Source organism: Stigmatopora argus, chromosome 15 (genome assembly GCF_051989625.1).
Source record: "Stigmatopora argus isolate UIUO_Sarg chromosome 15, RoL_Sarg_1.0, whole genome shotgun sequence".
In the NCBI taxonomy this organism is placed as follows: domain Eukaryota; kingdom Metazoa; phylum Chordata; class Actinopteri; order Syngnathiformes; family Syngnathidae; genus Stigmatopora; species Stigmatopora argus.
The window spans coordinates 14,578,567-14,605,202 of record NC_135401.1 but is presented as its reverse complement, the minus strand read 5'-3'; the positions used below and the strand labels follow the sequence as shown (position 1 = coordinate 14,605,202).

General features: G+C 39.0%; 1 protein-coding gene across 3 annotated transcripts in view; it reads right to left on the bottom strand.

Moving 5' to 3' along the window:
• larp1b (La ribonucleoprotein 1B) overlaps positions 1–26,636 on the bottom strand; it is a 61,379-nt gene that overhangs the window by 22,993 nt on the left and 11,750 nt on the right. For 2 of the 3 annotated variants that reach the window (XM_077620839.1, XM_077620838.1), the window contains exons 4-11: positions 21,103–21,349; positions 19,813–19,986; positions 16,306–16,410; positions 15,676–15,829; positions 14,873–15,017; positions 14,595–14,790; positions 5,680–5,852; positions 2,072–2,431 (exon numbers count right to left, since the gene is read on the bottom strand). In XM_077620839.1, the coding sequence (XP_077476965.1) occupies positions 2,072–2,431; positions 5,680–5,852; positions 14,595–14,790; positions 14,873–15,017; positions 15,676–15,829; positions 16,306–16,410; positions 19,813–19,986; positions 21,103–21,349 (1,554 nt within the window). The remainder of the gene's footprint in view (positions 1–2,071; positions 2,432–5,679; positions 5,853–14,594; positions 14,791–14,872; positions 15,018–15,675; positions 15,830–16,305; positions 16,411–19,812; positions 19,987–21,102; positions 21,350–26,636) is intronic. The other variant, XM_077620842.1, reaches the window with a different exon arrangement.

The window sequence follows — 26,636 nt, the reverse complement described above, 5'->3', positions numbered from 1 at the left end:
TCCTATCGCCATCGAAGCTAATGATGAAAGTCGAGCCTGTCCTGTCATATTTCCGGCATAGTCCGTTTTGAAAATGGCTTTAAATAAACACAACAATATATATCCTTGTGCAGCTAAGTTAGCGCACTGAAAGTGGCGCACACACCATTTTCCAGGCTGTAACAGGCTTACTAGCTTCGGAGTTGACCGCCCTTTCTTAATGATGTCCATTTTTTTCTGGAAAAGTCCGTCTGGAAAATAGCTTTGTGAGCAAATCTGCAACAGAATCCATTTGTTTTCGCCTCTGTCGGCCATTGTGGGTGGAGTTTGCGATCTCTGGCTGCCTCACTATGGCTTTGGCCCGCCTACTAGCCAATCATAGTTGGTGAAAGCAATGCCGTATCCCAGCCAGCAAAATGCTAATGCGTATGAAAAAGCATTGTGGGGTTGCCAACTCGAAATCTGATTGGTTAAAAGCAACAGTCTAGTTTAATGCAGCAGAGCCCGCAGAACTGATTGTGAAGGCTTTGAGGCAGATCTGATCTGGCAACAAATAATGGCTGAAATGTGATTGGTTAAATGCTTCAATATGAAAACACACATCTGGAAGCAGTGCAACCAGGGGAAAAAGCAATGAAATGAAGCTAACAGACCATTTGGAATAATAAGTATTGATGGACAAAATATAATATGATTCAGATATTTCTTAGGCCAGCAGAGAAGGCCTTGAAGGCCCTGACGACCCGCCACTGATATATATATATCCATTTATATATATATCCATATATATATGGATATATCCATATATATATATATATATATATATATATATATATATATATATATATATATATATATATATATGGATATATCCATATATATATATATATATATATCCATATATATATGGATATATCCATATATATATATATATATATATATACAGACGCTCCCCTACTTACGAACGCAATTGGTTCCGAGCGATTGTTCATAAGTTGAATTTGTTTGTAAGTTGATTCAGTGCTATATTTTGTATTATAATTTATGTTTAAGGCCTATATAAGTATATTGAAGGTTTATATAAGTGCATTTGTATGTTTAAGGCTTGTATAAGTAACACGCATTGGTTTGTACTGAAAAAAAAAAACATTTAATAAAATGGAGAGAATATGTACAGTACTGTAGAGAGAGAGAGAGAGATTTATGTATTAGAAACTGGCCAAAAGAAGCGACCTAATGACGATTGCACAGTTTTCTTCTTTTTTTCATCATAAATGATGCGGTAGCACTGTATGGCATCATTCAATTGATTTGCAAACTTTGTGCAACGTTCAATATTTGGGTCCTGCTGCCCGATCTTTCTGTTTATAAATGGTACTGACGGTCGAACGATTCAATGCCCGTGAAACGCTCACCACTCTCACGCGCATCAAGCTTCGTTATTATTGCCACTCGTTTCAAATGAAATGGCTTGCCTCTTCCTTGCAACTCCCTCAATAGAAGCCTTTAGCTTTTTACCAACCATATTCAATATTGGATGCATGAGATATTTAATGATACAAATGAAAAGGTTCTTTGCACACTGGAGATACATTCACGCACTTCCGCATTGCAACGAAGAAGAAGGTAGATGCTGGGTGAGCTGAGCTCTCACAGCGCCAGGCGTCGGTATTAGCGGCGGAAAGAAGTACTACTCCGAAAAAGACGCGAAATACAAAATTGGACTTGCGAACATTTTTGGACTTAAACGCAATTTGCAGACATGTTCGTATGTACCGTTGTTCGTAAGTTGAATGTTCGTAAGTAGGGGAGCGTCTGTATCCATATATATATATCCATATATATATATATATATATATATATATATATATATATATATATATATATATATATATATATATATATATATATATCCATATATATACATATATATATACACATATATATACACATATATATACATATACACACATATATATATATATATATATATATATATATATATATATATATATATATATATATATATATCCATATAAATAAAAGATAGATTTAATAAACATTGTCTTGGGGTTCTGGAATTACTAATTACCTTGGTGCAGTCTGCCTGCTCCTGATCCTTCCACAGGTCCTGCTCGTAGTAGTATAGGCCATCATTGATGGCCTTTACCAGGTCAGCGGTCAGTTTGGCGCGTGATTCGCGGTGCCCCGTGCGGTCGCCACTGGGATGCTTGCGCAGATACGGCGGCGTCTGTGTGACGATTAGGATCTTGTCCACATCGCTGTCGTCCAGCTCGTAGTCCGAGTCGTCTTCATCCGACCAGTCGGTGAAATGGTTCTTGCGCGGCGCCATCTGGTCCATCTCCTCATCGAACATGAAGTCCAGCTCCTCCTGGTCAGGCTCCGGGGCGCAACGCTCCTGTTGCTGAGGGACTGGTGCATCGCCACGGTCCTGAAATGCATGGGTGTAGACGAGGGGAGCCGATTCACTCATCACATTGATAAAACAAACTTAGGTTACTCTAAAAATTAACTGCTTTAATATTGACCACACACTAATCACACCATATTAACACAACACTTCAGAAAAATGATCAACAGAACGTCTTACTTTTCTAATGGCTTTAAAATAACGGTGTACATTTTATTCATGTAATTTTTTTGTAACATACCTTTTACATTTTTTGGGGTTCCAAAGATTAATATTACAGCGCAAACCAGGTCCCACCTAAAGCATTTTCCACGTGTAAAGCTGAATGCCTCGTGTTGTATGCTGCAATTATATTACATTATATATAATTATATTACTATATATTAAATATATCACATTGTATTACATTGGGGAAAAAAGGTTATTAATTAAAATTATGTGTGGCACATATGCAGGTTTTTGGAGACATTTTCGGAGAAAGAGATTCATCTGTTAATCATTTATTTTCAAACCAGCAAATCACGTATTATCTAGAAAGTTGCCATTATGTTTTTGTAAGATAAGATTGTAAGATAAGATGACAAAATCGCTTTGCAATTGCTTGTTCATATTGTATCAGTTTTTGTAAGTACAGTGGTACCTCGTCATACGACCGTTCGTCATACGGAATGCTCGTCTTACGGGGGAAATTTCGATCGAATAATTCGCCCGTGATGCGGTCAAAATTTCATGATGCGACCAAGCCAGGTTGCCATGGCATTTTTTTTGGCATATCTTTCGTGTATAACAATATTTACGAGCACCGGATGAGCTATTCAGACCAGGAAACGCACAACGCGCATGCGCGGGGAAAAGAGGGCTTTCTGGGTAATGAAGTATACTCGTGCTCGCAAAAGCATCCCCGGTAGCAACTCTATCATAGGCGCCGTTCGAGGGGGTGCGAACACAGATGCTACAAGCTAAAAGGGAGCCGCTAGCCAGCGCCCCCGAAGCTCCCATGAGCAGCGGTGCGATCGCTGATAAGACTGCTGCTCGTTGGCAAGTGGTCGTGCGTTCTCCGATTGTGAGGACATTTGTGTGCATCATTTTCGGAATATTTTGAAGGGAATAGTACGACAGCAAACAGCCCATCGATAGCGAACGTGAGGGTGGAGTGTTTGTTCTGTTTACGAGTGCGTCGTGTGGAAAACAAACCGAAGCCCCCCGCCCCTTTTGTGCGTCTCTCTCTCCCCTCGGCGAAATCCGCCCAATTTTAGTTAGATTAAACACTTTATTTCTATTAAACCACTCGTTATTTATTACTTTGTCAATATATGGCGAATTATAAGAAATAAAACATTTTTTTCAATCCAATATCCTGTTTTTGGTGTTTTTTTCAGAGAGTTGGAACGAATTAATTTGTTTCCCATTCATTTCAATGGGAAACTTTACCTCGAGTTACGAGAATCTTGTCATACGAGCTCAGTCCCGGAACGGATTAAGCTCGTATCTCGAGGTACCACTGTACAGTGGTACCTCGTCATACGACCGCTCGTCATACAAAATGCTCGTCTTACGGGGGAAATTTCGATCGAATAATTCGCCCGTTATGCGGTCAAAATTTCGTGATGCGACCAAGCCAGGTCTTTTTTGCATATCTTTCGTGTATAACAATATTTACGAGCACGGAACGAATAATTCAAACGAGTTCCTCCTCGGACCAGGAAACGCACAACGCGCATGCAAAAAGAAGGTTTTCTGGGTAATGAAGTATACTCCTGCACACAACACCCATACCTTTCTCAGAATAAAACTTCATTACCCACAATCAATGCGTGGGAAGCTCAGCTAGGTCATTTCCTGTTATTCTTTCTGAGGAAAGGTACCGCGATCGTTCCTTAAAGACTATTTCTCGTTGGCAAGTGGTCGTGCTTTATCCTATTGTGAGGACATTTGTGTGCATCATTTTGGGAATATTTTGAAGGCAATACAACAGTAAACAGTCCATCGATAGCGAACGTGAGGGCGGAGGCGTGACAAACCGCCAACCCGAAAAACGAAGGTAACAAAAGATTACAACAAAATTAGAATTCAGTTTTGTGTAGTTACATTAAACGTATGTTTGAGTGTCTGTATATATTAATCCAAGTTAATTTAAATTTGTTTGTTCCGTTTACGAGTGCGTTGTCGTGGAAACAAATCGAACCCCACCCCCCCACGCCCCCAAACGTCTCTGTCTCCCGTCGGCGAAATCTGCCCAATTTTAGTTAGATTAAACAGATTTTATTACTATTAAACCACTAGTTATGTGTTACTTTGTTAATAGATGGCGAATTAGAAGAAATAAAACATTTTTTCCAATCCAATATCCTGTTTTTGGTGTTTTTTCAGAGGGCTGGAACGAATTAATTTGTTTTCCATTCATTTCAATGGAAAACGTCCGCTCGAGTTACGAGAATCTCGTCATACGAGCTCAGTTCCGGAACGGATTAAGCTCGTATCTCGAGGTACCACTGTATAGAAACATCGTTGTCATAGAGACTTGACACTGATTAATCAGACTTTGCCCAAAGTTTGGTCGTTGTCATGGAGAATTGACACTGATTAATCTGACTTTGCCCAAAGTTTGGTCGTTGTCATAGAGACTGCTCTGTTGTCTGCCTATATAAAGACTCACCCACTGTTCATTCGGAGAGAGTTGCAAGGACAACAAACTGTGCCTACACAGCTGTTGGAGCTCTCTCCCCATCCTGCAGTCTGGTAATAAACTTATTTCTTTTAAATTTGTCTCACTCTTTCTGTGCCTGTTCCTGAAGTTGTTTTACAGACCTAACAGTTTTTTTTCCCCCCAAATAATTTTTGGCTAAAGCTAGTCAAAATAAATATTTTTATACTAGGAGATAGAAAATTGTGATACTCATTTTGTGGATTACTGTTAAATTATCAGGTGATTTGTTACATAAAATGTTAATATTAATGTAATTAAAGTGATGGTCTATATCTGGCTTATCCCCTCAGTTTTGAGTATTTTTAAATAGTTACAGACAAGCCTATTACTTATATTTCTACAATATTTCTATTACAACTTTTCACAGCATACAGTTGCTAAATATTATCAACGATATATACGATGATTCCCTAAATTAGCCGATTCGTCGAATCTTTGCAAAAAAACTTAGATTGGTATCAAAAATAATCCTTTGTGTCAATCCTAACGTTCACATAGTTCAAATTCTACAGCCAACGCTGCAAAAAGGTTGGGAAAATAAACATATAACAGTTTTGGATACCTTGATTTTACCAGCCGTGTGTCGGTGACGCTTCTCCACCTGGATCCAGGCGTCAGGGACATCTTTGGGGGCATCCAGAGGGGGGGGCACCTCTTGTCTGCTAGCTTGGGACTTCTCTGCGGCGTCTTCGAGCTCCGGGGGCTGAGTCAGGATCTCTTTCCCTGCCAATGAAGCTATGAACACAAATGCGTACAGGCAACTATTAACTAGTGTAACTATTAACAGGCAAATGTTTTGATCGTCAACTAATCACTGATTGGTTTTGTGATTATTCGACTAATCAGTTCATATATAAATCCCATTGACTATTGTACATACAATGGGTATCAGGGAATAAAATGTTATTATTAAAAAAATATTAAAAATGAAAGCAAAGCTTAAAAATATCAAGTTTAAAATAAATATAGAACATTTACTATTAACTCATTTACTACAATTGATTATGATGCCAAATGATTTTGATAGTAAACTAATTACTGACTGATTTTGCAATTAATCATGCATGTAGCTCATATGTACTATTTATTATACAAAAATCAGGGAATACGAACTGTATTTTCCACTTGTTTTTGAAAGATCAATAGGAATTTAAAAATAGATTTAAAAAGAGAAGATATGTTTTTCCCCTTATTTGTATTTAACTTTTTTATTTATTTATCTTGTAACCTTACTTAATTTAAATCATTGATGGGGAAATGTGTGTGCATTCGGGAATGCCTATTGGTGAACCTAACAATGTCAAAATCGATCATTACTAGGAGGGGCTGGAAGTGAAAGAATAATTTCTTCAAACCCCTTACAGTTAAAAAGGTTTGAACAGGTGCCAATAGATGTTTTCAATGTAAATTTTACTAACTTCTACAACACAAACTGTGTGCTGGGCTGTGAATGAATGAGTTATGGTAATAATGCTTGAATTTATGTCCACTGCAGTGATCACTGTCCCTGAAAGGGTTTTAATATGTTGGCCTGTGTTTTTTAAACCATTTTTTTTTCAGATTTTGCATGAATATAATGTTTTCTGTATATTTCAAAGAAAGACTTGTTTACAATGGTCTGGTTTAGTTTCTTCACTATGACCAAGTCATCGCCCCCTTAAAATATTTGCCTAATTATTTTTTCATCTTTTTGAGGAAACAAAAAAACAAACCATTTGTTGAATATATGATTTTGGGACCACAAAGAATCCTACATTTCTTTGGCAAGATTTGTAAGATTGATGTCCTATTCACAAACATACTCAACAAATTACTTTGAAGCTTGATAATATTAATTCAACTTGTAAATATGAAAATTCAATAGGAAAAAAAACGAGGCTGAATAGTTTTATATTTGAAAATTCAATTGGGGTCTTTGGCCTACATTCAAAATATGGTCAAAAACATTCTTTTGAGTAGAACAACAGTGGTGAAGATGATGCATGTGTGATTCTTTTCAGCAAGTTGTTGTAATAATGTCAAATTTACCTTATTTACTCGCATATAAGCCGCCCGTGTGTATCTGCCTTGAAATTTTTGAATTTTACAATTTCTCACGTATAAGCCGCCCCCCTGATTCTCAATTTTCACCTCCATATTTATGGTTTTAATAGGGAGTACAAATGTTTTACTTTGAAGGGAAAATCTTAAGAAAAATTATCACAAGTGGTATTTCTAAGATACTGTATGAATCAAAAGCACATTATTTGGGTCAATATAATAAGAAATGTAATGTGCCTATCTTTGTGAATGCAAGGTATCAAATTATTCAATTTGAAAAAAGAAATGTCTATCTTGATGAAAACCTGATGCTTTCTAATTAAAGAAATTACAATTTTCTTACCAGAAGTTTAAGATGTTGTGGCAGCCATATTGCTTCTAATGTCAAAATATCTCAATTCTTTCGATGGTTCATATTACTCTAAGAGTTGTCACTTTTGATCAAGAAATACAACAAAAACGAATCAAAATGCAGTTTTGTTTTGTTTCAAAATCAAGGCTACTCGCGTCTGGCCAGTCAGAGCACGTTTAACTAGGTTTAGACGGCACCACCCTAGCTAAGATGGCTCCCCAGGACCTAGGTAAGATGCGAGCAGTGACAGCAACGTGAGTTTTTTCACGTTTTATGCATGATACATACGTTTTATATCTTGAATTTCATTCATAGACGTCAAAATTAATTTGTTTTAGCGTTTTATTTGTTTATCTTTTCTCTATTTTGAAATAAATATCGCCTGCATTCACTTGCGTCATGACGTCGCAACGCCATTTTGTCGTGACGTCATCGTGCCATGGCGACGTCAACTTAGTTTCGTGCAGGTCGTGTTTTTATGCGCATATAAGCCGTATTCTCGATTGAGTCATCATTTTTTTGGCCAACAAAAGCGGCTTATATGCGAGTAAATACGGTAGTTCTCAACTGTGTTTTCGTATTGGAAGAAGGACAAGTAATTACGAAAATATGGACACAAACGCAAGATCCAAGTGGGTTTTTCATGCTTATTCATGAGGGCAAAAAAGCTTAAATGGGGCCATCGCCCGTTTTACTTGGCATATTGACTATAGGTAAAGACAAGAAGAGTGAAGCTCCATTTTCACAATTTCAAACGAGGTTATACTGCAAGCATGGTGACGTAATCATGAAGTGGTGAGGATTGAATCATTATATGCCCACAGGACACATCCAGAGGATTAATTACCAAAATGTTAAAAGAAAATGTTTCTTCCTCTCCCTACTGTTCAGTCCCCAAATACAAATGATTCCACATTTTTTTTGGGGGGGGGAATTATTAATCTAATAATTGGTATTTAGACGTATCATTTTTGGCAAAAACAACAACCCAAAAAACAAAACATTTTTAATCATCTACAATAAAAAAAAAAAAGATCAATTTATAAAGACTTAAGAAAAAGGTGTTTGAGCACTACACACTACGCGAGTGTTTTCCAACTGGTTTTGAGCTGCTGCACGCTTCATGCATTGGGAAAAAAAAGCCGCACCATCATCTGAAAATCATATAAAAACTCTGTCCTCTATACTTACAATATATTCATCAAAAGGAATCAAACAAATAGACAAAAAGTATTTCAATATCACGCCGACCTTACATTGCCAAATAACTTCCGGTTCACTTTACATTAAAAATAAGCAACAAAACAACTTTAATCTTGTAATGTTACGATTAGAATCTTGTAATATTTCAATATGGACTTATTGTTCATCACATTTAAACATTTATCTCGTAATCCATTTTTTCTCATATATATTTTTGCTAGGAATATTACAATGTAAAACTTCTTGGCAGATAATTTCCCATGGCGCACCGGTGTGCCGCGGGACAGTTGTTGGGAAACAAAGCACTACGCTACACTTTGATAAGCTGAATGAGCACACATTCTCTGTTGTACGTGAAACATAGGCTGGGTGGCAGTGTGTTGAGGATCCGGTCCATAAAAAAACAATCATGTGACTGTGTTCATGATAATCAGAGGAAAATAGCATAGCATTTGCATTCAAGTTCAAAGACTTGTAACACGAGAAAACGACGGCTCATTAATGCCAATGGGACGCATATTTGCATTAGAGGATGACCGATATAGGATTTTTAAAGGCCGATACCGGCATTAAATTTTTTGGGGGCCGATTGCCGATATCTAAAGAGGAAATATATTTTTTTCTCAAACCAATTTGGTTATGAAAGCCAATTTAAAAAAATGCTTGGTGCAAAAAAGGCCTTCACGATACCGATGGGAGTGCCACTAATTGTAGTGGATATTAAAAAAAGCATGTTGAACGGATTATAACCCACTGTTTGAAAAGGGCTGATTTTACAATTTCAAGTTTTTTTACATTTCCCCCCCAAAATAAACAAATCAAACAGTAACCTGAAAATTATTTAAGTAAAAACTGTAATCTAAAATATCTTGACATCAAGTATCACCGATGAACATATGCACTGATCGTAAGAAAATCAAGCAAACTACCACTCATGAAATTAAATAATTCAAACTGTAAACTGGTTTTAGTTCAAAGTGCTGGTTCAAGTATCTAAGAAATTTTTTTTTCACAGAATAGAAATAACAGTGCCAAATGTTAGAAAGAAAGTTTGAGAGGAAGAAATTAACGAGAAAGGCTATCTTCCGGAGCAAGTTTTTAACATGGACAAGACTCTCCTTTTCTGGAAGCGGATGCCTTCCCACACATTTTTATTCAAGAATGAACTTAAAGCGCCAAGTTACAAAGTTCACAAGCATCGCCTGACACTTATCTTGTGTGGAAATGCCGCTAGCTTCATGGTAAAGCCAGCCTTAAATTACAAGATTAACCGTCCCCACGCTTTGAAAAACAAGAACAAAACATTGGTCTCTGTGTACTGGATGAGCAACAGAAAAGCTTGGATGACAAAAGCTCTCCATAATGAGTGGTTTTATAAATGCTTCATCCCGAACGCGACGCTGTACCCCGCCAAAAGGGGGCTGCCCTTTACTTTAGATTATACAATCGTCAACCTGTTTTTTTTTATTACAAACATTAACCTGATTTTTTTTACTATATCATGTGGGACTATTTTCACTGTGAGTACAGCATTTAAGTTTATATATATATATATATATATATATATATATATATATATATATATACACACCGTATTTTCACGACTATAAGGCGCACATAAAAGTCTGAAATGTTCTCCAAAATAGACAGGGCGCCTTATAATCCAGTGCGCTTTATAGATGGACCAATACTAAAATTGTTATCACGATAAAATAAAATAAATCCGTCGATAGGACAACTATGGCAAGCAGCCCCCGACTCTACTATTTTCCCGTAGATAAAGTACTGCGCAGTGACTGCTGGGATATGTAGTTTTTTTTGTCAATACACCCAATGGATTGTGAAGACTGGAAGATTGGAAGACAGCCTTGGAATACTAGTTACGCTAGCTACTAGCTCGCTACTATTTGTGAACGGATTGTGGCCTGGCGATTGGCATCAACACAGTTGCGAACCATGGAAGACAGCCTTGGAATAGTTACGCTAGCTACTAGCTAGCTACCATTTGCGAATGAATTGTGGCCGCCTGGACGAACGTATTAAACTCAGCGTTTTGGATGGACAATTGTTCAATTCGGACACAGAAAATGAGGACTTTGATGGTTTTGTGGCTGATGATGACGTGAGTACATTGTAAAATGGCTAAATAAAGTACAACCGAACTCAGTCTTGCTTCCGTTGCCTTTTTAAAAACGTGTTTTTAGCGTGCGGGTGTAGCGTGCATTTGGTACATGTAGCACCAAATTAGTGTGTTCGCCGTTGTAGTATATTGATACTATTAGTGCAAGTTATCACAGCCGTCAACCTAGGTGTATTGACAAAAGGACTATTTATCCCAGCAGTCACTGCGCACCGGAAATAGCGTCTGTGGCTGCTTTTGTAGACAGCGCTATTACGGTTCGATAATCACCCATAAATAATATATATATATATGCCATGCCTGGCTTCACGAAAAGTGGCAGGCAGCGCCGGGCTTCTTACGCTACGATTTGTGAATGGATTGTGGCCGCCTGGGCGAACGTGTCTGCTTGCACGGTTGTTCGAGCTTTTGCCAAAGCCGGCATCATTTCTAAGGAGCCACATGGAAATGACAGTGACTCTGAGAACGAAGAGAGGGGACCCGGCTTTTTGGAAGGCTCGTTTGGGCAATTGTTTAATTCGGACACAGAAAAGGAGGACTTTGAGGGATTTGTGGGTGATGATGACGTGAGTGAGTTGTAAAATGTCTAAATAAAGTACAACCGAACTCAGTTTTGCTTCCGTTGCCTTTTTAAAACGCGTTTTTAGCGTGTGGGTGTAGCGTGCAAGAACTATATTTCCCAGCAGTCACTGCGCACCGGAACCCGGAAATAGGCTGCTTCCGGTAGCCAGCGCTATTGCGTTTCGATGTTCATCCATATATAATATATATGCGTCTAATGAAACGGTGCGTGATTTGTGTGTCTAAAATACAGAAATGGCACACGTTACTGACACTGCGGCTTAAAATACGATGCGCCGAATAGTTGTGAAAATACGGTGTGTGTGTATGTATATATATATATATATATATATATATATATATATATATATATATATATATATATATATATTAATACATTACAGTCTCTTGGTATGTTTATAGTTGTAATATTCACTAAATATACACTTTTTGATGATTACTGTTGGGGTTATTCTGGGATATTATTATATATGTGTATATTGTGAAATATGTGCATATTATTATATCATTCTTACGAAGAGGAAAGCTCGATATAACAAGGACACTTCCCCCCCACAGCTGGCTTCGAGGACATTTAATTGTTTTCAGGACTATTGACCGGACAGGTCACCATGTTCCGGGCCGAGGACTGTTGATCTGAGTTCGCAATGAGGATCTGTGAAGGACTCTTAAATTGCTTTGACTTGGATTCCGGCAGATGGCAATAATCGAATCAACTTCCGAAAATACTCGCATATTGTTTAAAAATACTGTCGCTCGGGTCACCTTGTATGAAAATTATTATGCTTACTTGTGCAAATTCTTACACAGTTGTTTTGGTTTCCGATCCGCTCGGGTCACCTTGTATGCTTACTTGTGAAAATTCTTACGCAGGTGTTTTTGGTTTCCGACCTGATATGCAATTGTTGTGGCAGCTGTTTTTTGACCTTAATTGTGTTATTAGGTTTGCTTATGCAATTGTTTGAATCAGATTACCTTAAGTGTTTTTATTATGCGTGGTGGCGAGGATGAGCCAGGACTGATTCTCACTTGCAAGTTTTAACGCTGGAATGTCAACAATGTCTCTCTGTTTTTATTAAAGTATATCTATTAATAAACCTATCAATTACACTTGTGTACTTGGCACAAAAAGCATGTAAAGCATGTACAGTAATACCTCGACATACAAGAGCCCCGACATACGATGAATTTGAGCTACGAGTACAATTCCGAGCAAATATTTATCTATAGACACGAGACAAATTTTGATATACGAGCATACAGCCAGGTGGCCAATGCGAGAGGCTGCTTTATGATTTCACCGCGCTGTCTCTCTCGCCGCATCTCCCTCGTGCAAAGATCACTACGAGCAATGGGCGGAGCGCTGCTTCTTCTCCGCTTTTTATTATTTTTTTGCATTAGTCAGTGCAGAATTAAGGGAAACACAATGGATACAAAGCAAGCCGGTGCAATGAAGGGTAGTGCGAAGAAAGGCGTATGATGACAATCGATATTAAACACGAAATAATCTGAAAACCTGAGAAGTGTACGGGCGACTGAGCTGGCTCGTCAATACGTATGGAGAAGCAGGAAGTTCGCCCCAAAAGTCGCGGTGGAATACATGAAGCTCTTTTCCTTGGTTATTGCACAAGAAGGTTTATTAAATTTAGTGTAACCTAAGATTAAAACTTTTTTTGTGTATCGGAATCCAAGTTCATTTAAGTTAAACTTAAAGTTTATGTTACGTTACGAGCGCATCCGTCAAGTGACACTCTGTCTCTTTCCATCCCCCATCAACAAACTCCCCGTTGGATAAAATAATGCCTCATTTTATAATTAAACATCATAAACACTAGTTATGGGAACATAACTAGTTTGTTACGTTATGGGCGCATCTGTCAAGTGACTCTCTCATTGGAAGCGAAACAACTTAGATCCAAGACTTGCCGAAAGTGGGCGTATATTAAGCTTATTAATTGGCACTAACACACCAGCCGCTCTGTGGAACTTTTTGGAAGAATATACTTTGTCTCGCTCTGGTTGCCGCTGAGCAATAACTCATTAAAGACCTCTCAACTCATCTCATCTATTTTTCTGAACTGCTTTATGCTTATTAGGGTCACGGGGGGTGGTGGAACCAATCCCAGCTGTCTCCGGGCCAGAGGCGGGGGACACCCTGAATTCGGTGGCCAGCCGATCGCAGGGCACAAGACGAACAACCATGCACACTCACACCTATACGTAGGGGCAATTTAGTCCAATCAGCCTACCATGCATGTTTTTTTTTAAATGTGGGAGGAAACCGGAGTACCCGGAGGAAACCTACGCAGGAGAACATGCAAACTCCACACAGGTGGACGTGACCTGGATTTGAACCCAGGTCCCCAGAGCTGTGAGGCCGACGTGCTAACAACTCGCTACACTGGGCCGCCCTCTCATTAAAGACCTTAATAAAATAAATCAACATTGTATACTATTTTGCAAGAAAAAAATCTTACCATGTGTTTCAAACTGAGTGTCTCGCAGCTTAGTGTTGCAGACTGTCTCATTCCGGGGTCTTTTGGTCAATCAAAGCGGCTGCAGTTGCCCGTATAGATGCCTGATCAAAATTACTTTTTGGGGGGTTTATCGGCTGATCACCAATTTTGAATAAAGTCCATATTTCAACCTCTGTGTTTTTTTGTTTTTTATGTTGTTGTTTCAGACAGATATTTAATAGAAACAGGGGAATGTGGTTTTTTTTTGTATTTGGGGGTTGACAGCACAAATAAGGGGTGAGAGTTAGATATTTTCTAAGACAGTTTTGCACTTGATTTACATTTGTTAGATATTTTTGCAGAGAGAACACAACATCGTTTTATGCATTCTTTTTAAATGTCTCACGTAAAGACATTTATTTCCGAGAAATAATTGAAATTACTTGTCTTTCCTATAGTCGTGCATCGGACGGAAGTCATTGTCAAAAATTCTAATTTAAGTATAGAACTGAAAAATAAAAAACTAAACCATGGAAAAAAATTTAAAAAGATAAAGAGAACAGAAAACAAGGATGTAAAATGAAAAAGGAGAGGCTAAGGGGAAAAAATGAGATATAAAAATGCATGAGGAAAAAAATGCCACGGGGGAAATAACACAATCATGACAGGTTTCCAAAGCGAAACCAGAACTGTGCATCACTGACCAGCCTGGGCGAGAGTCACGCTCTGTCGGGGGATGAACTCAGGACAGTGGACCAGCTGCGAGAAGTCGGTTCTGGGCGAACTGGCTAGGGGTGGCGTGAGTGCTGGGAGCGTCGGGATGGGCCAACGCTCAGGCTCCACTTTGCAGCGCACCTTGTCGTTGTCCAGCAGCTCCACTTCTTTGCTGTTTTTCAGGGCCTGCCAGAGGGGATGAAGGGAGGAAGGGGTGCCCATGTGAGGCTGGCAGCCACCATGACAGAGACTGACGATGTTGTAATACCTCCACGATGAGGCCTACATCGGTGGTGAGCGCCTGCACACGATGGAAGCTGGCGATTAGCGAGATCGGCAGGAACCCCTGAGCGTCCATCTTTCTCCTCAGGAAAAAGTCTCGCTCCAGGTTGTGCAAGCTAAAATAGTACTCGCTGAAAACATACAACGCACCAAACGTCACTGCCATGCTGAGCTAGATAACTGCGTTCCTGTCAACATTTTATGCAGAGGACTTTTCAATCTGAACACCATATTTGACCAATCAAAAGGGTACCAAATTATTATGATAGGACCTGAAAAAGGGAAAATATTATCACAGCACAGAAAAAAAGAAAACTGAAAATTCAAACTAAAATATGAAAAAAATAAATGGTGAATAAAGATACATTATGGAGGCATAAACAAGGTCAACGAAAATATGAGTGTATATAATCAATTTTAGAAAAAAAGAAACTAAATAATCCAAAAGGAAAAAAAGAAACTAGAAATACGTTGAGGAAAAAGGAAAAAAAGGTGGAGCGATACAGAATGTAAACACGAAACTAGAGTAATATAAAGGAAATTGAAAACGACTAAAGGAAATAAATTTTTAAAAAAACAATATAGGTAGAAATGGTGTAAAATACAAAAAAAAAAAAATAATAAACAGTGGAAAAGTACAAAAATGAAAAATAAAATACCAGAAAAACTCAACTCCTACAACTGACAAGCACAAAAACATTTTTTTTCTCTTTTTCATTTGAATGAATCCTCCATGTCCATGTTATCAAACTGGTGTGATGTTAATGTAGACAGAGTGGCTGTGCTCACATTTGTCGTTTGATGTACTCCTTAAGAAGCTTCTCATCCACAGTGTACATCTGCATTTTATTTCCGTCGTCGTAGTAGTAAACCATACCGCTTCCAAACTCCACGCTGCCACCATCCGTCCCATCACGGTAACCCTGTGAATACTCAAAGCGACCTGGGAACAAAAAGCAGGGTAGCGACAATGGCGGCCAAAGTTGGCCATTTGTCAAATACCGATCAATTGTACTCGTTTTGTTAAGTAGAAAAATCTCCAAAAGAAAAATGAAAGGAGGCGGGGGGAGGGAGCACAGCAAGTAAAGAAAAAAATTAAGGTGAGAAGGAAAATAACAGCAGGAAAAAAGTAAGAAGAAATCCCAACACTTTCAAAGGAATACAAAGAAAATTTCTACAATTAGGAATAAAAAAGGGAGAAAGAAAATAAAAGAAGAGATGGAGACAAAACCAGGACTAAATAAAAAGAAACAATACAAATAAAACAAGGTGGAACAAGAAATATGTGGAATCCAGCAAAGAATTCATGGATAGCTAAGAACACCAAATTAAAAAAAGTAATCTATAAAAACAAAAATGAAACTAAATAGGCAAGATGGAAAGCAACTGCCATGTTCCTTATTGCTACGGACAACGCACCTCTGCCACGCCCTCTACCACGTCCACGTCCTTTGCCTCGACCTCGAACACCCCCACGGCCACTGCTTTCGATCCTCGGGTCGTCTCCCAAGTCCCTACGCCAACCTGGCAAGTAAACAAACAGCAGTTCAAGTGCAATGGCTTTATTTCGATCCCGGCGCATCCATGATGTGTTCATTCGAGAAAACCAACTGAATTTCAATCATTTCTTTGGGCAAGGGCCCCCAAAAGTTTTTTTAGAGCATTGCCACGTTTTGTTAATAAAACAAACTTAGGGAAAATTAGAAGCTTTGGTCTCGCAATCTTGTGGAAAATATATATAGATACCGTATTTACTCGCATATAAGCCGTATTTGTTGCTCAAAAAATGATGACTGAATCGAGGGTACGGCTTATGTGCACATAAAAAGACGACATGCACAAAAATGCAAGGTGACAAAGACGAAATGCCATAACATAAGACAATGCGGCCGAAATGGCCATTTATTTCAAAATAGAGAAAAGATAAACAGATAAAACGCAAAACTAAATTTATTTTGACGTCTATGGATGAAATTCAAGAAAAAAAGTATCTTGCATAAAACGTGAAAAAACTGCTTGCTCAGGGCGTCACCATCTTCCCGTAGTTGAACCTGCTCTGACTGGCCAGACGCGAGTAGTCTCGATACATGTGTTCTATTGTTTACCATTTCAGCACATCCCAATAGTTGTTAAGGCTGATCAAAGGTCTTGCGGTCAATCGTTAAAATATCAGCCTTGATACCTGCGTAATGTGTATCCCATGCTATTATTGCACACAGGGACTTGGTGAACACTATGCCACTACGGACACACTTCTGTTGCGCTTACGTTAATTCCTTTATGAATTTGTCTACGTGCAGGTAACACCCTTTCGGAACACAAAGGAAAGGATTGTGCATTTGTGATTATGAAATAAAACAAAATTCTGCTTAGATTTTTTTTCCTTTTATGTCCTATTCGAAAGTGACATCTGTTGCAGTAATACGAACAATCGGAAAAAAAAAAATCGAGATATTTCGACATTAGAAGAAACTTGGCCGCGACATCTTAAACTTCTGGTAAGAAAAATTGTAATTTCTGTCATTTAAAAGTATCTTGTTCTCATAAGATAGACATTTCTCTTTTCAAAATTGAATAATTTGATATTTTGCATTTACAAAGACAGACACATTAAGTTCCTTATGATATTGACTGTAATAATGTGCTTTTGATTCATCCTTATGATATTGACCCTAATAATGTGCTTTTGATTCATACAGTATCTCAGAAATACCACGTGCAATGATTTTTCTTAAGATTTTCCCTTCAAAGTAACACATTTGTACTCCCTATTAAAACCATGAATATGGAGGTGAAAATTGTGAATCAGCGGCTTATACGCGAGAAATTGTCAAATTCAACCATTTTAAGGGTGCGTCTTATATGCGATAAAATACGGTATACATTTTCCATACATAAACAGATTTTAGGCAAAACTACAAAATGCGAAACAGTAATTCTTTCATACAGATTGGTGTACTACAAAAGCAGAGGTGTGTTGAATTACAGGAATACCTTGACATACGAGTGCCCCAACATACGAGGAATTTGAGATACGAATTTGCTTTGAGCTACGAGACAAATTTTGAGATACGAGCATACGAGACAGCCAGGTGGCCAGGCCACGAGATGCTGCTTATGATTTCACTTTCTCGCCGCATCTCCCTCGTGCAAAGATCTCTAGGAGCACACTGGGTGGAGCGTTGCATTTTTTCCGGGTTGTTTTTTGCGTTAGTCAGTGCAGAATTAAGGGGAACACAATGGGTCCAAAGCATGCCGGTGCAATGAAGGGTAGTGGGGGAAAAAAAGGCGTATGATGACAATCGATATTAAGCACAAAGTAATAATTTAAAAAAAGAGTAGTGTACGCGTGACTGAGCTGGCTCACCAATACGTATGGAGAAGTACATTAACCTATTTGCCTTGGTTATTGCACAAGGTTTAAATTTGCTGTAAAGTGTTTGTGTCAAGGAATCTAAGTTAATTTAAGTTAAAGTTTATGTTATGTCACGAGCGTATCCGTCAAGTCTCTCTCCCATCTGCAAACTCCGCGTTGCACTGAATAATGTCTCATTTTAGTTTTAAACATCATAACCACTAGTTATTTGTTAACTCTGTTAGTAGGTGGTGAATTACAACCAATAAAAAATGTTTTTCCATTGTAATATCCTGTTTTTTTGGTGTGTTTTTTTCAGAGGGTGGGAACGAATTAATTTGTATTTAGTTCATCCTATGGGAAATGTTGATTTGAGATACGAGTAGATCGACATACGAGCTCGGTCCCGGAACGCATTAAGCTCGTATCTCAAGGTATGACTGTATAGTGGTACCTCGAGATACGAGCTTAATGCGTTCCGGGACTGAGCTCGTATGTCGATTTTCTCGTAACTCAAACGAACGTTTCCCATAGAAATGAACTAAAAACAAATTAATTTTTTCCAACCCTCTGAAAAAACACCAAAAACAGTATATTGAAATTGGAAAAACATTTTTATTTGTTCTAATTTGCCATCTATTAACAAAGTAACAAATAACTAGTGGTTTAAGACTACTAAAATGTGTTTAATATTATTAAAATTAGACGGATTTCGCGGATGGGAGAGAGACAGAGAGGGGGGGGGGCTTTTTGCACAGCAACGTGCTCGTAACATAACATAAACAAATTTAAATGAACTTGGATTACGATACAGACACACTCAAAAATAAATTTAATCTGACCTTACACTAAACTTAATTCAAATTTTGTTTTAAATTTTGATACCTTTCTTCTCCCGGCCGTGTTGGCTCTATTTGCCCAAAATTTCTATATTTGTTCAAAATTTTACTCGTATCTCAAATTGCTTGTATGTCGAGGTACCACTGTAGTTGGTTTCAGGGTACTTAATTCCACATCCTGCTGCTTTTGGGCAATTTTTAATCTGATCTGGTAGATTCTGCTCAATTCCTGGATGCATTTTAGCTCACTGATCCTAACTTTGAGGCAGCTCTCAGTCACACCCACTAGATTTTTGGTAGTTTCCTGTAGACTATGGATCATTTCTTGTTGATTTAGTATCACAGGCTCTTTATTTGGGACCGTATTTGGTCCGCTACCTGGCTGTTCCAGGATAAGAGGGAAGGAAGGAAAGAGTGAAGGAAGGAAAAATAGAATGGAGGAAGGGAAGGAAAGACGGAAAGAGTGTAGGAGGTGGGGGGTTTAAGACAGACAGAAAATTTCCATTGAAATGAATGGAAATACTATCTTTTGTCTGATTTTGGTGGAACTGTACATTTTTTACTTACCCTGATTTTTTGACATTTTTGAGCACCCCAAAATACGGGCTAGGTTTCATTACTGTCGTAATTCCATGTGTGGGATGCATTCTCAGAATTAAGAGTCATCTCATGATGCTAATAAGGGGACAAGATGAATTTGACCCAACTTTGGACGTGAGAAAGCCAACTTACTCCGGGCGGTGTTGTTGTTGACATGCAGCGCATGAGGGGGCGGCGTCGGATCGGGTAAGTCACCGCCGGGTTCTGCACGGGAGGGCTCTGAGGCCCCGCCGGGCATCCCACTGGCATCGCCGTCGTCCCGGGCGGCGTCTTCCAGCGGCAGGGACACCCACTTACGTTTGTTACCTAGCGATGGTTGCACAGCAACACACACGGCTGACACCTTTCGGCCATCTTGCGCCCATGAAACTGCCACTGCGGCAGCCGCATTTCACAAAAGCTTGACATGTTTGGGATTCCTCGTGGAAGGAGTGGCAATCAAGTGCTTTGTCTACTCTTTGTGACACACTTTTCAAGAATTTGACACTCGTTATGCTAATTTAGCAAATGGCATGAAAGTTGGGTAGGATATTACTGTAAAATTATTTCACTCTTTTGCTATAATTCAATCATGTGCCTGTTTTTATCCTCATACTGTGAATTTAAAAGGGTTTCCCACTAATTCACGCGCAATCCATTTTAAGCGGCAGCGAGAGGGATGGTTCACTTTCAGCCCTCCTATTTGAAACGGATTAAAGGTCTATCGCCATCAATGGGAGCCAATTAAATACTAGGATTTGTTCAATTATAGCAATACGGGTAGAGGAAGTAGTAAGTAAATAAAATGTGGAGTTGACAGGTGCAGTAGCTCAGGGCTTTTAAAATATAATTAAATACATTTTTATTCATTCTATGTGATTACAAATTTCTAAAATTTAAGTTGCTGGGTTTAATTATTTTTGATCAATTTTATTACATTTAAAATGCTCAAATTCAGCAGTGAAGATATTTTCATTTAAAAAGTGCTTTCTAAAATTCTTCAACCGTGTGCATTATTTTAATATCTTTTTTAAGGTCATCATTTCATTTATTCCTTCAAAATGTGTTTTTGATTGAATTAATCGCTAAATTGTTGTATTGCCAAATGAGCTATTTAGTCAAATTGATTTTATTCATAAAAATGATTTATATTACGTTTATATTCCCTAAACTAACTTTCAATTTCAATAATCAATTTAGCTGTTTTTCTTTGGCTTTAAGATGCACAAAGACCTGATGATTCAGGTCTTGACATTTGAGAAATTTAATTTTTGTGGGACAAGCAAGAGTCCAAGACCAGTTTAAGTCAAAAGCCTCAAGTCCAAATGATGAAATTTGACAAAAAGCAGAGAAAACATGCTCTAAACAGATCTCAAACTACGACTATACGCTTATCCCATGCAGCATTCCTAACTGTCCAAGACCAGTTGGTATTTTTCTCACCTCCTCTCTTCTTGGGGCTGCCGCTCTTGGCATCCCGTACCGACTCGGTATCGTCGCTATCTTGTGGCTGAGTGGACGTCTGGCGGTTCTCTTTGCTCTCGCCTGTGCCACCACCATTGTGGTGGCTGCTTTCAGACTTCCTGTCAGGTCGCTCCCGCTTCTTATCCCTCTCCCGGCGAGACGACGTCGGCTTTTTGCCTGCGTTGGTACCACCGCCGATGTTGTTGTTGTTCACCCCATTCTGTTGCTGTAGGACACGCACAAAGAGATAACAACAATGTGATTGTCTTTTGAAGACAGAGCTGCCACGTAAAAATCCACAATGAATCGATGATTCATCTATTTTTTTATCATCATTGAATTCTTAAAACACAGCGCGCATGCACTCATTTTCGCAGATATTTATTAGACCTGATTTAAAAAAAATGGAGGAAAAATAGATAATATAAGATATATACTGTGATCCTTCACCACTACGCGGTTTCAATACATAGTGTTTTTTATATTAAGTATAAAAAAGATTTTCACAAAAATGTCAATTCATGCTGAAACTTGGAAGCAGAAGATGAAAAAAATGGGTGGCACCTAGTGCAGAAGAAGTGAAATTTCACCGTAAAAGAATAATGGCACACCGAATAATACCCGGAGGATGTTTTCTTGCCTTTTCCTCTTTTATTTGGATTACATTTCACATCATGCACAGAAAGGTTACGCCGAGCCGTTTCCAGCATTGTTTGGATTTTGAATCGCCGTTGAAAACACCTACCTAGCGTCCTGCATCATCTAATGCAGGGGTCCCCAAACTTTTTCCTGTGAGGGCCACATAACTTTTCCCTTCTCTGATGGGGGGCCGGTGTCAGTTTGTAACAGAAAAAGTGTGACGATGGTAGGGAAGCTTAAAAAATTTATTGTTTTCCAGAAAGCCACACACAACCAAATAACCCTTTCCAGGTTCTTTAAAGAAAAAAAGTCAGGAAACAAATAACACTATTAATGAAATAAATAATAACTAAATAACCCACTCTGAGTTCTTCACAGAAAAAACAGGAAATAAATAACACTATTTATGAAATAAATAATAACTAAATAACTCTCTCTGGGTTCTTTATAGAAAAAAAAAAGCCATGGAACATTAACTTTCTGTTGTGCCATGCACAATCTTCTCCCTTTGTTCTGAAGTTTATGCACGACACCACAACCGTCATTACAGAATCCCACATCAACAATTTGCAGCACAGTGCTTGCTGGTGAATTCGGCAGTGGACTCGTAGCGGGGCGGTGAGACCCCTTTTTTCCAACTCCCGGTTCATGCGTCCCATTATTAGACCGCGAGTTTCGCCCACCATGCTAGGAGCCCCGTCAGCTTTGACCAGTCCAGGTCCAACTTCTCCATGATTTGGCACACTTTGTAAAAAATATCCTCTCCTGTTGTAGTCCCTTTGAGACTTTGGAGGGCTGCCAGATCCTCGCAAATCTCAAAGTTTGCGCTAACTCCACGAATAAAAATGAGCAGTTGCGCTGTGTCTTGCACATCCGTGCTTTCATCCAGTGCTAATGAAAAAAAGTCAAATTCTTTCGTCTTCTGCTGCAGCTGGGCATATACATTACTCCCGATTTCTTCAACGCGTCTGGTCATTGTACTCACCGACAGACTTACGGCATTAAATGCATCTTTCTTCTCGGGACACACTTCCTCCACGACAACATCCATACATTTCTTAAAAAACTCTCCGTCAGTGAAAGGCTTACCGTTGCTTGCTATCAGTTTAGCAACCCGAAAGCTGGCCCGAACGGATGACTGGTTCAGCTGAGCTTGGCGTAGAAATGTAGTCTGCTGAGATAATAGTCCAACTTTTAGCTTTGAGAGTTTGTCTGCTCGTATTTGGCCTTGCACGCTGTCGTACTTGTCTTTGTGACGGGATTCATAGTGCCGGCGAAGATTGTATTCTTTGAATACTGCCACCGTCTCTTGACAGATGAGACAAACAGCCTTTTCTTTGCATTGAACAAAAATAATAATCGTTTGTCCACTGCAGGTTAAATACCCTGCATTCTGAATCAATTTTTCTCTTAACTAACCTTTTCGCCATTATTCCGTTCTCAAACAGGTTCAGGTTGCACAGTTTTTATATGCTTGAATAGCATCGCAATAGCGATGGCCCCAGGGCTCCACCCTCACCTGCGATCGTCCAGATGTCTTGCTAACATTCTGCTCGCGCATGCAACGGTGGAAGTGCCCCATGCATCAAAGGGAAACACTCTCCCCGCGCGTGTCACCAAAGAAGCAATGCGAAGGCCCTCTTCACTGGGATGATTTGTGGGCTCAGCAGGGGTGCAATGAACCAAACACAAGATTAAAACGTCCCAGTCTTCAAGGCCAAATAGGAAAAAAATCCGATAGCGTCTCTGGCATTGTTCAGAGGGCCGGTCCAAATGTGCCGGTGGGCCGTATACGGCCCGCGGGCCGTATTTTGGTGACCCCTGATCTAATGTATCATAAATGAATCTACCGCGCATGACATCAAGAAAGATGAAGTGAACATTGAGAAAATGGCAACAATATCTTTTTACAACGACACCAAGCGAGTGGTAACCACGAGGAATAAAATCATCGTTAAGGACCTATCGGTCTCGATCTCCGACTGTAGGGAGAAAATACCTCTGGATACAAATATGGTTAAGAAGCAAGGCTAATACCTTTAATGATAGCTTGGCACCTGACGTAGACAATGAGGATGAACCTCAGCCTTGTGGTTTTATTGCAAGCAAGGGTTGGTTTGAAAAGTTAAGGCTGGCCCTGTTTGGAAAAGGATGCCTTCCCGGACATTCTTATTCAAAGATGAACTGAAAGTAACAGAGTTCAAGGTTCACACGGATGGCCTGATGCTCATCGTGTGTGGATATGCTGCTAGCTGGCTTCATGAGCCAGCCTTAAATCTACAAGTTCGACCGTCCTCATGCTTTAAAAAAACAAGAACAAAGCCACGCTGCCTGTCCACTGGATGAGCAACAGGAAAGCCTGGATCACGAAAGCCCTCACAAAAGGACTAGAGTAATCCCTCGATTATCGCGGTTAATGTGGACCAGACATGTCCTTGATAAACGCAAAACCGCGAAGTAGGGTCACCCCTATTATAACTACCGTATTTACTCGCATATAAGCCGCACCCCTAAAATTGCCTTGAAATTGTTGAATTTTACAATTTCTCGCGTATAAGCCGTCCCCTGATTCTCAGTTTTCACCTCCATATTTATGGTTTGGAAGGGAAAATCTTAAAAATAATCACACATGGTATTCCTCAGATACTTTATGAATCAAAAGCACATTATTAGGGTCAATATCATAAGTTAATATGCCTGTCTTTGTAAATGCAAAATATCAAATTATTCAATTTGATAGTCTATTTTGATCAGAACTCGATGCTTTTTAATGACATGACAATTTTCTTACCAGAAGATTAAGATGTCGTGGCCAAATTGCTTCTAATGTCGTAATATCTAGATTTTTTTTCGATGGTTCATATTACCGCAATTGTTGTCACTTCGAACAAGAAGTAAAAAGAAAAAAAATCAAAGCGGAATTTTGTTTTATTTCATAATCACAAATGTACAATCGTTTCCTTTCTGTGTTCCGAAAGGGAGGGGGGTGTTTGCACGTAGACAAATTCAAAAAGGAAGTAACATAAGCACGACCAGGAAATATGCCCATAGCGCTATACGTAGTGTTCACCAAGTCTCTGGGTGCAATAATAGCATACACATTACACAGGTATCAAGGTTTATATTTTAACGATTGACCGCAAGACCTTCGATCAGCCTTAACTATTGTGATGTGCTGTCATGGTAAACACTATGGTCAGAGCACGTACCTATGGTAAGATGGAGGCGCCCCGAGCGAGCAACAGCAGAAACAACTAAGGGTACTCACGTCTGCCCATTCTGAGCACATTTAACTATAGTAAGATGGCCAGGCCCTGAACGAGCAGTGACGGGAACGTGAGTTATTTCACGTTTTATGCAAGATACGTTTTATTTGTTCCTTGAATTATATTCATAGACATCAAAATACATTTTGTTTAGCGTTAAATCTGTTTATCTTTTCATTTTTGAAATAAATGACCGTATATTGCCGCATTGCCTTGCGTCGTGACTTCACGAAGGCGCCATTTTTTGTCGTGACGTCATCGTGTCATCATCGTCAACTTGCAATTGCGTGCATGCCGTGTTTTTATACGCAAGTAAGCCGTACCCTCGATTCAGTCATCATTTTTTGTCCGACAAAAGCGGCTTATATGCAAGTAAATACAATAATTTGATATTTTGCATTTACTAAGACAGGCATATTAACTGATATAGACCCTAATAATATGCTTTTGATTCATACAGTATCTCAGAAATACCACATGCTATTTTCCCTTCAAAGTAACATTTGTATTCCTTATTAAAACCACAAATATGGAGGTGAAAATTGTGAATCAGGGGCGGCTAATACGCGAGAAATTGTACAATTCAACAATTTTAAGGGTGCGGCTTATACGCACAGGTGGCTTATATGCGAGTAAACACAGTGTGTGTATGTATGTACGTATATGTGTATGAGTATGTGTATATATGTGTGCACGTGTATACGTGTACAGACGCTCCCCTACTTACGAACGAGTTACGTTCCGAGCGATTGTTCATAAGTTGAATTTGTTTGTAAGTTGATTCAGTGCTATATTTTGTATTATAATTTATGTTTAAGGCCTATATAAGTATATTGAAGGTTTATATAAGTGCATTTGTATGTTTAAGGCTTGTATAAGTAACCAGCATTGGTTTGTACTGAAAAAAACATTTAATAAAATGGAGAGAATACATACAGTACTGTATACATACATTAGAGAGAGGGAGAGAGATATTTACTAGAAACTGGCCGAAAGAAGCTATCTAATAACGATTGCACAGTTTTCTTCTTTTTTTCATCATAAATGTTGTGGTAGCACTGTATGGCATCATTCAATTGATTTGCAAACTTTGTGCAACGTTCAATATTTGGGTCCTGCTGCTCGATCTTTATGTTTATAAATGGTACAGACGGTCGAACGATTCAAGTTGTATTCCCGTGCAACGCTCACCACTTTTCATGCGCATCAAGCTTCGTTCTTATTGCCACTCATTTCAAATGAAATGGTTTGCCTCTTCCTTGCACCTCTCTCACTAGAAGCCTTTCGCTGGATGAACGAGATATTTAATGATAAAAATGAAAAAGGTTCTCTGCGCACTGGAGATACATTCACGCACTTCCGCATTGCAACGAACTGGGCAGAGGAAGGTGGATGCTGCGTGAGCTGAGCTCTCACAGCGCCAGGTGTCGGTATTAGCGGCGGAAAGAAGCACTACTCGGAAAAAGGCGCGCAATACAAAATCGAACTTACGAACATTTTTCGACATAAACGCAATTTGCAGACATGTTCGTATGTACCGTTGTTCGTAACTCGAATGTTCGTAAGTAGGGGAGCGTCTGTATACGTGTATACGTGTATACATACATA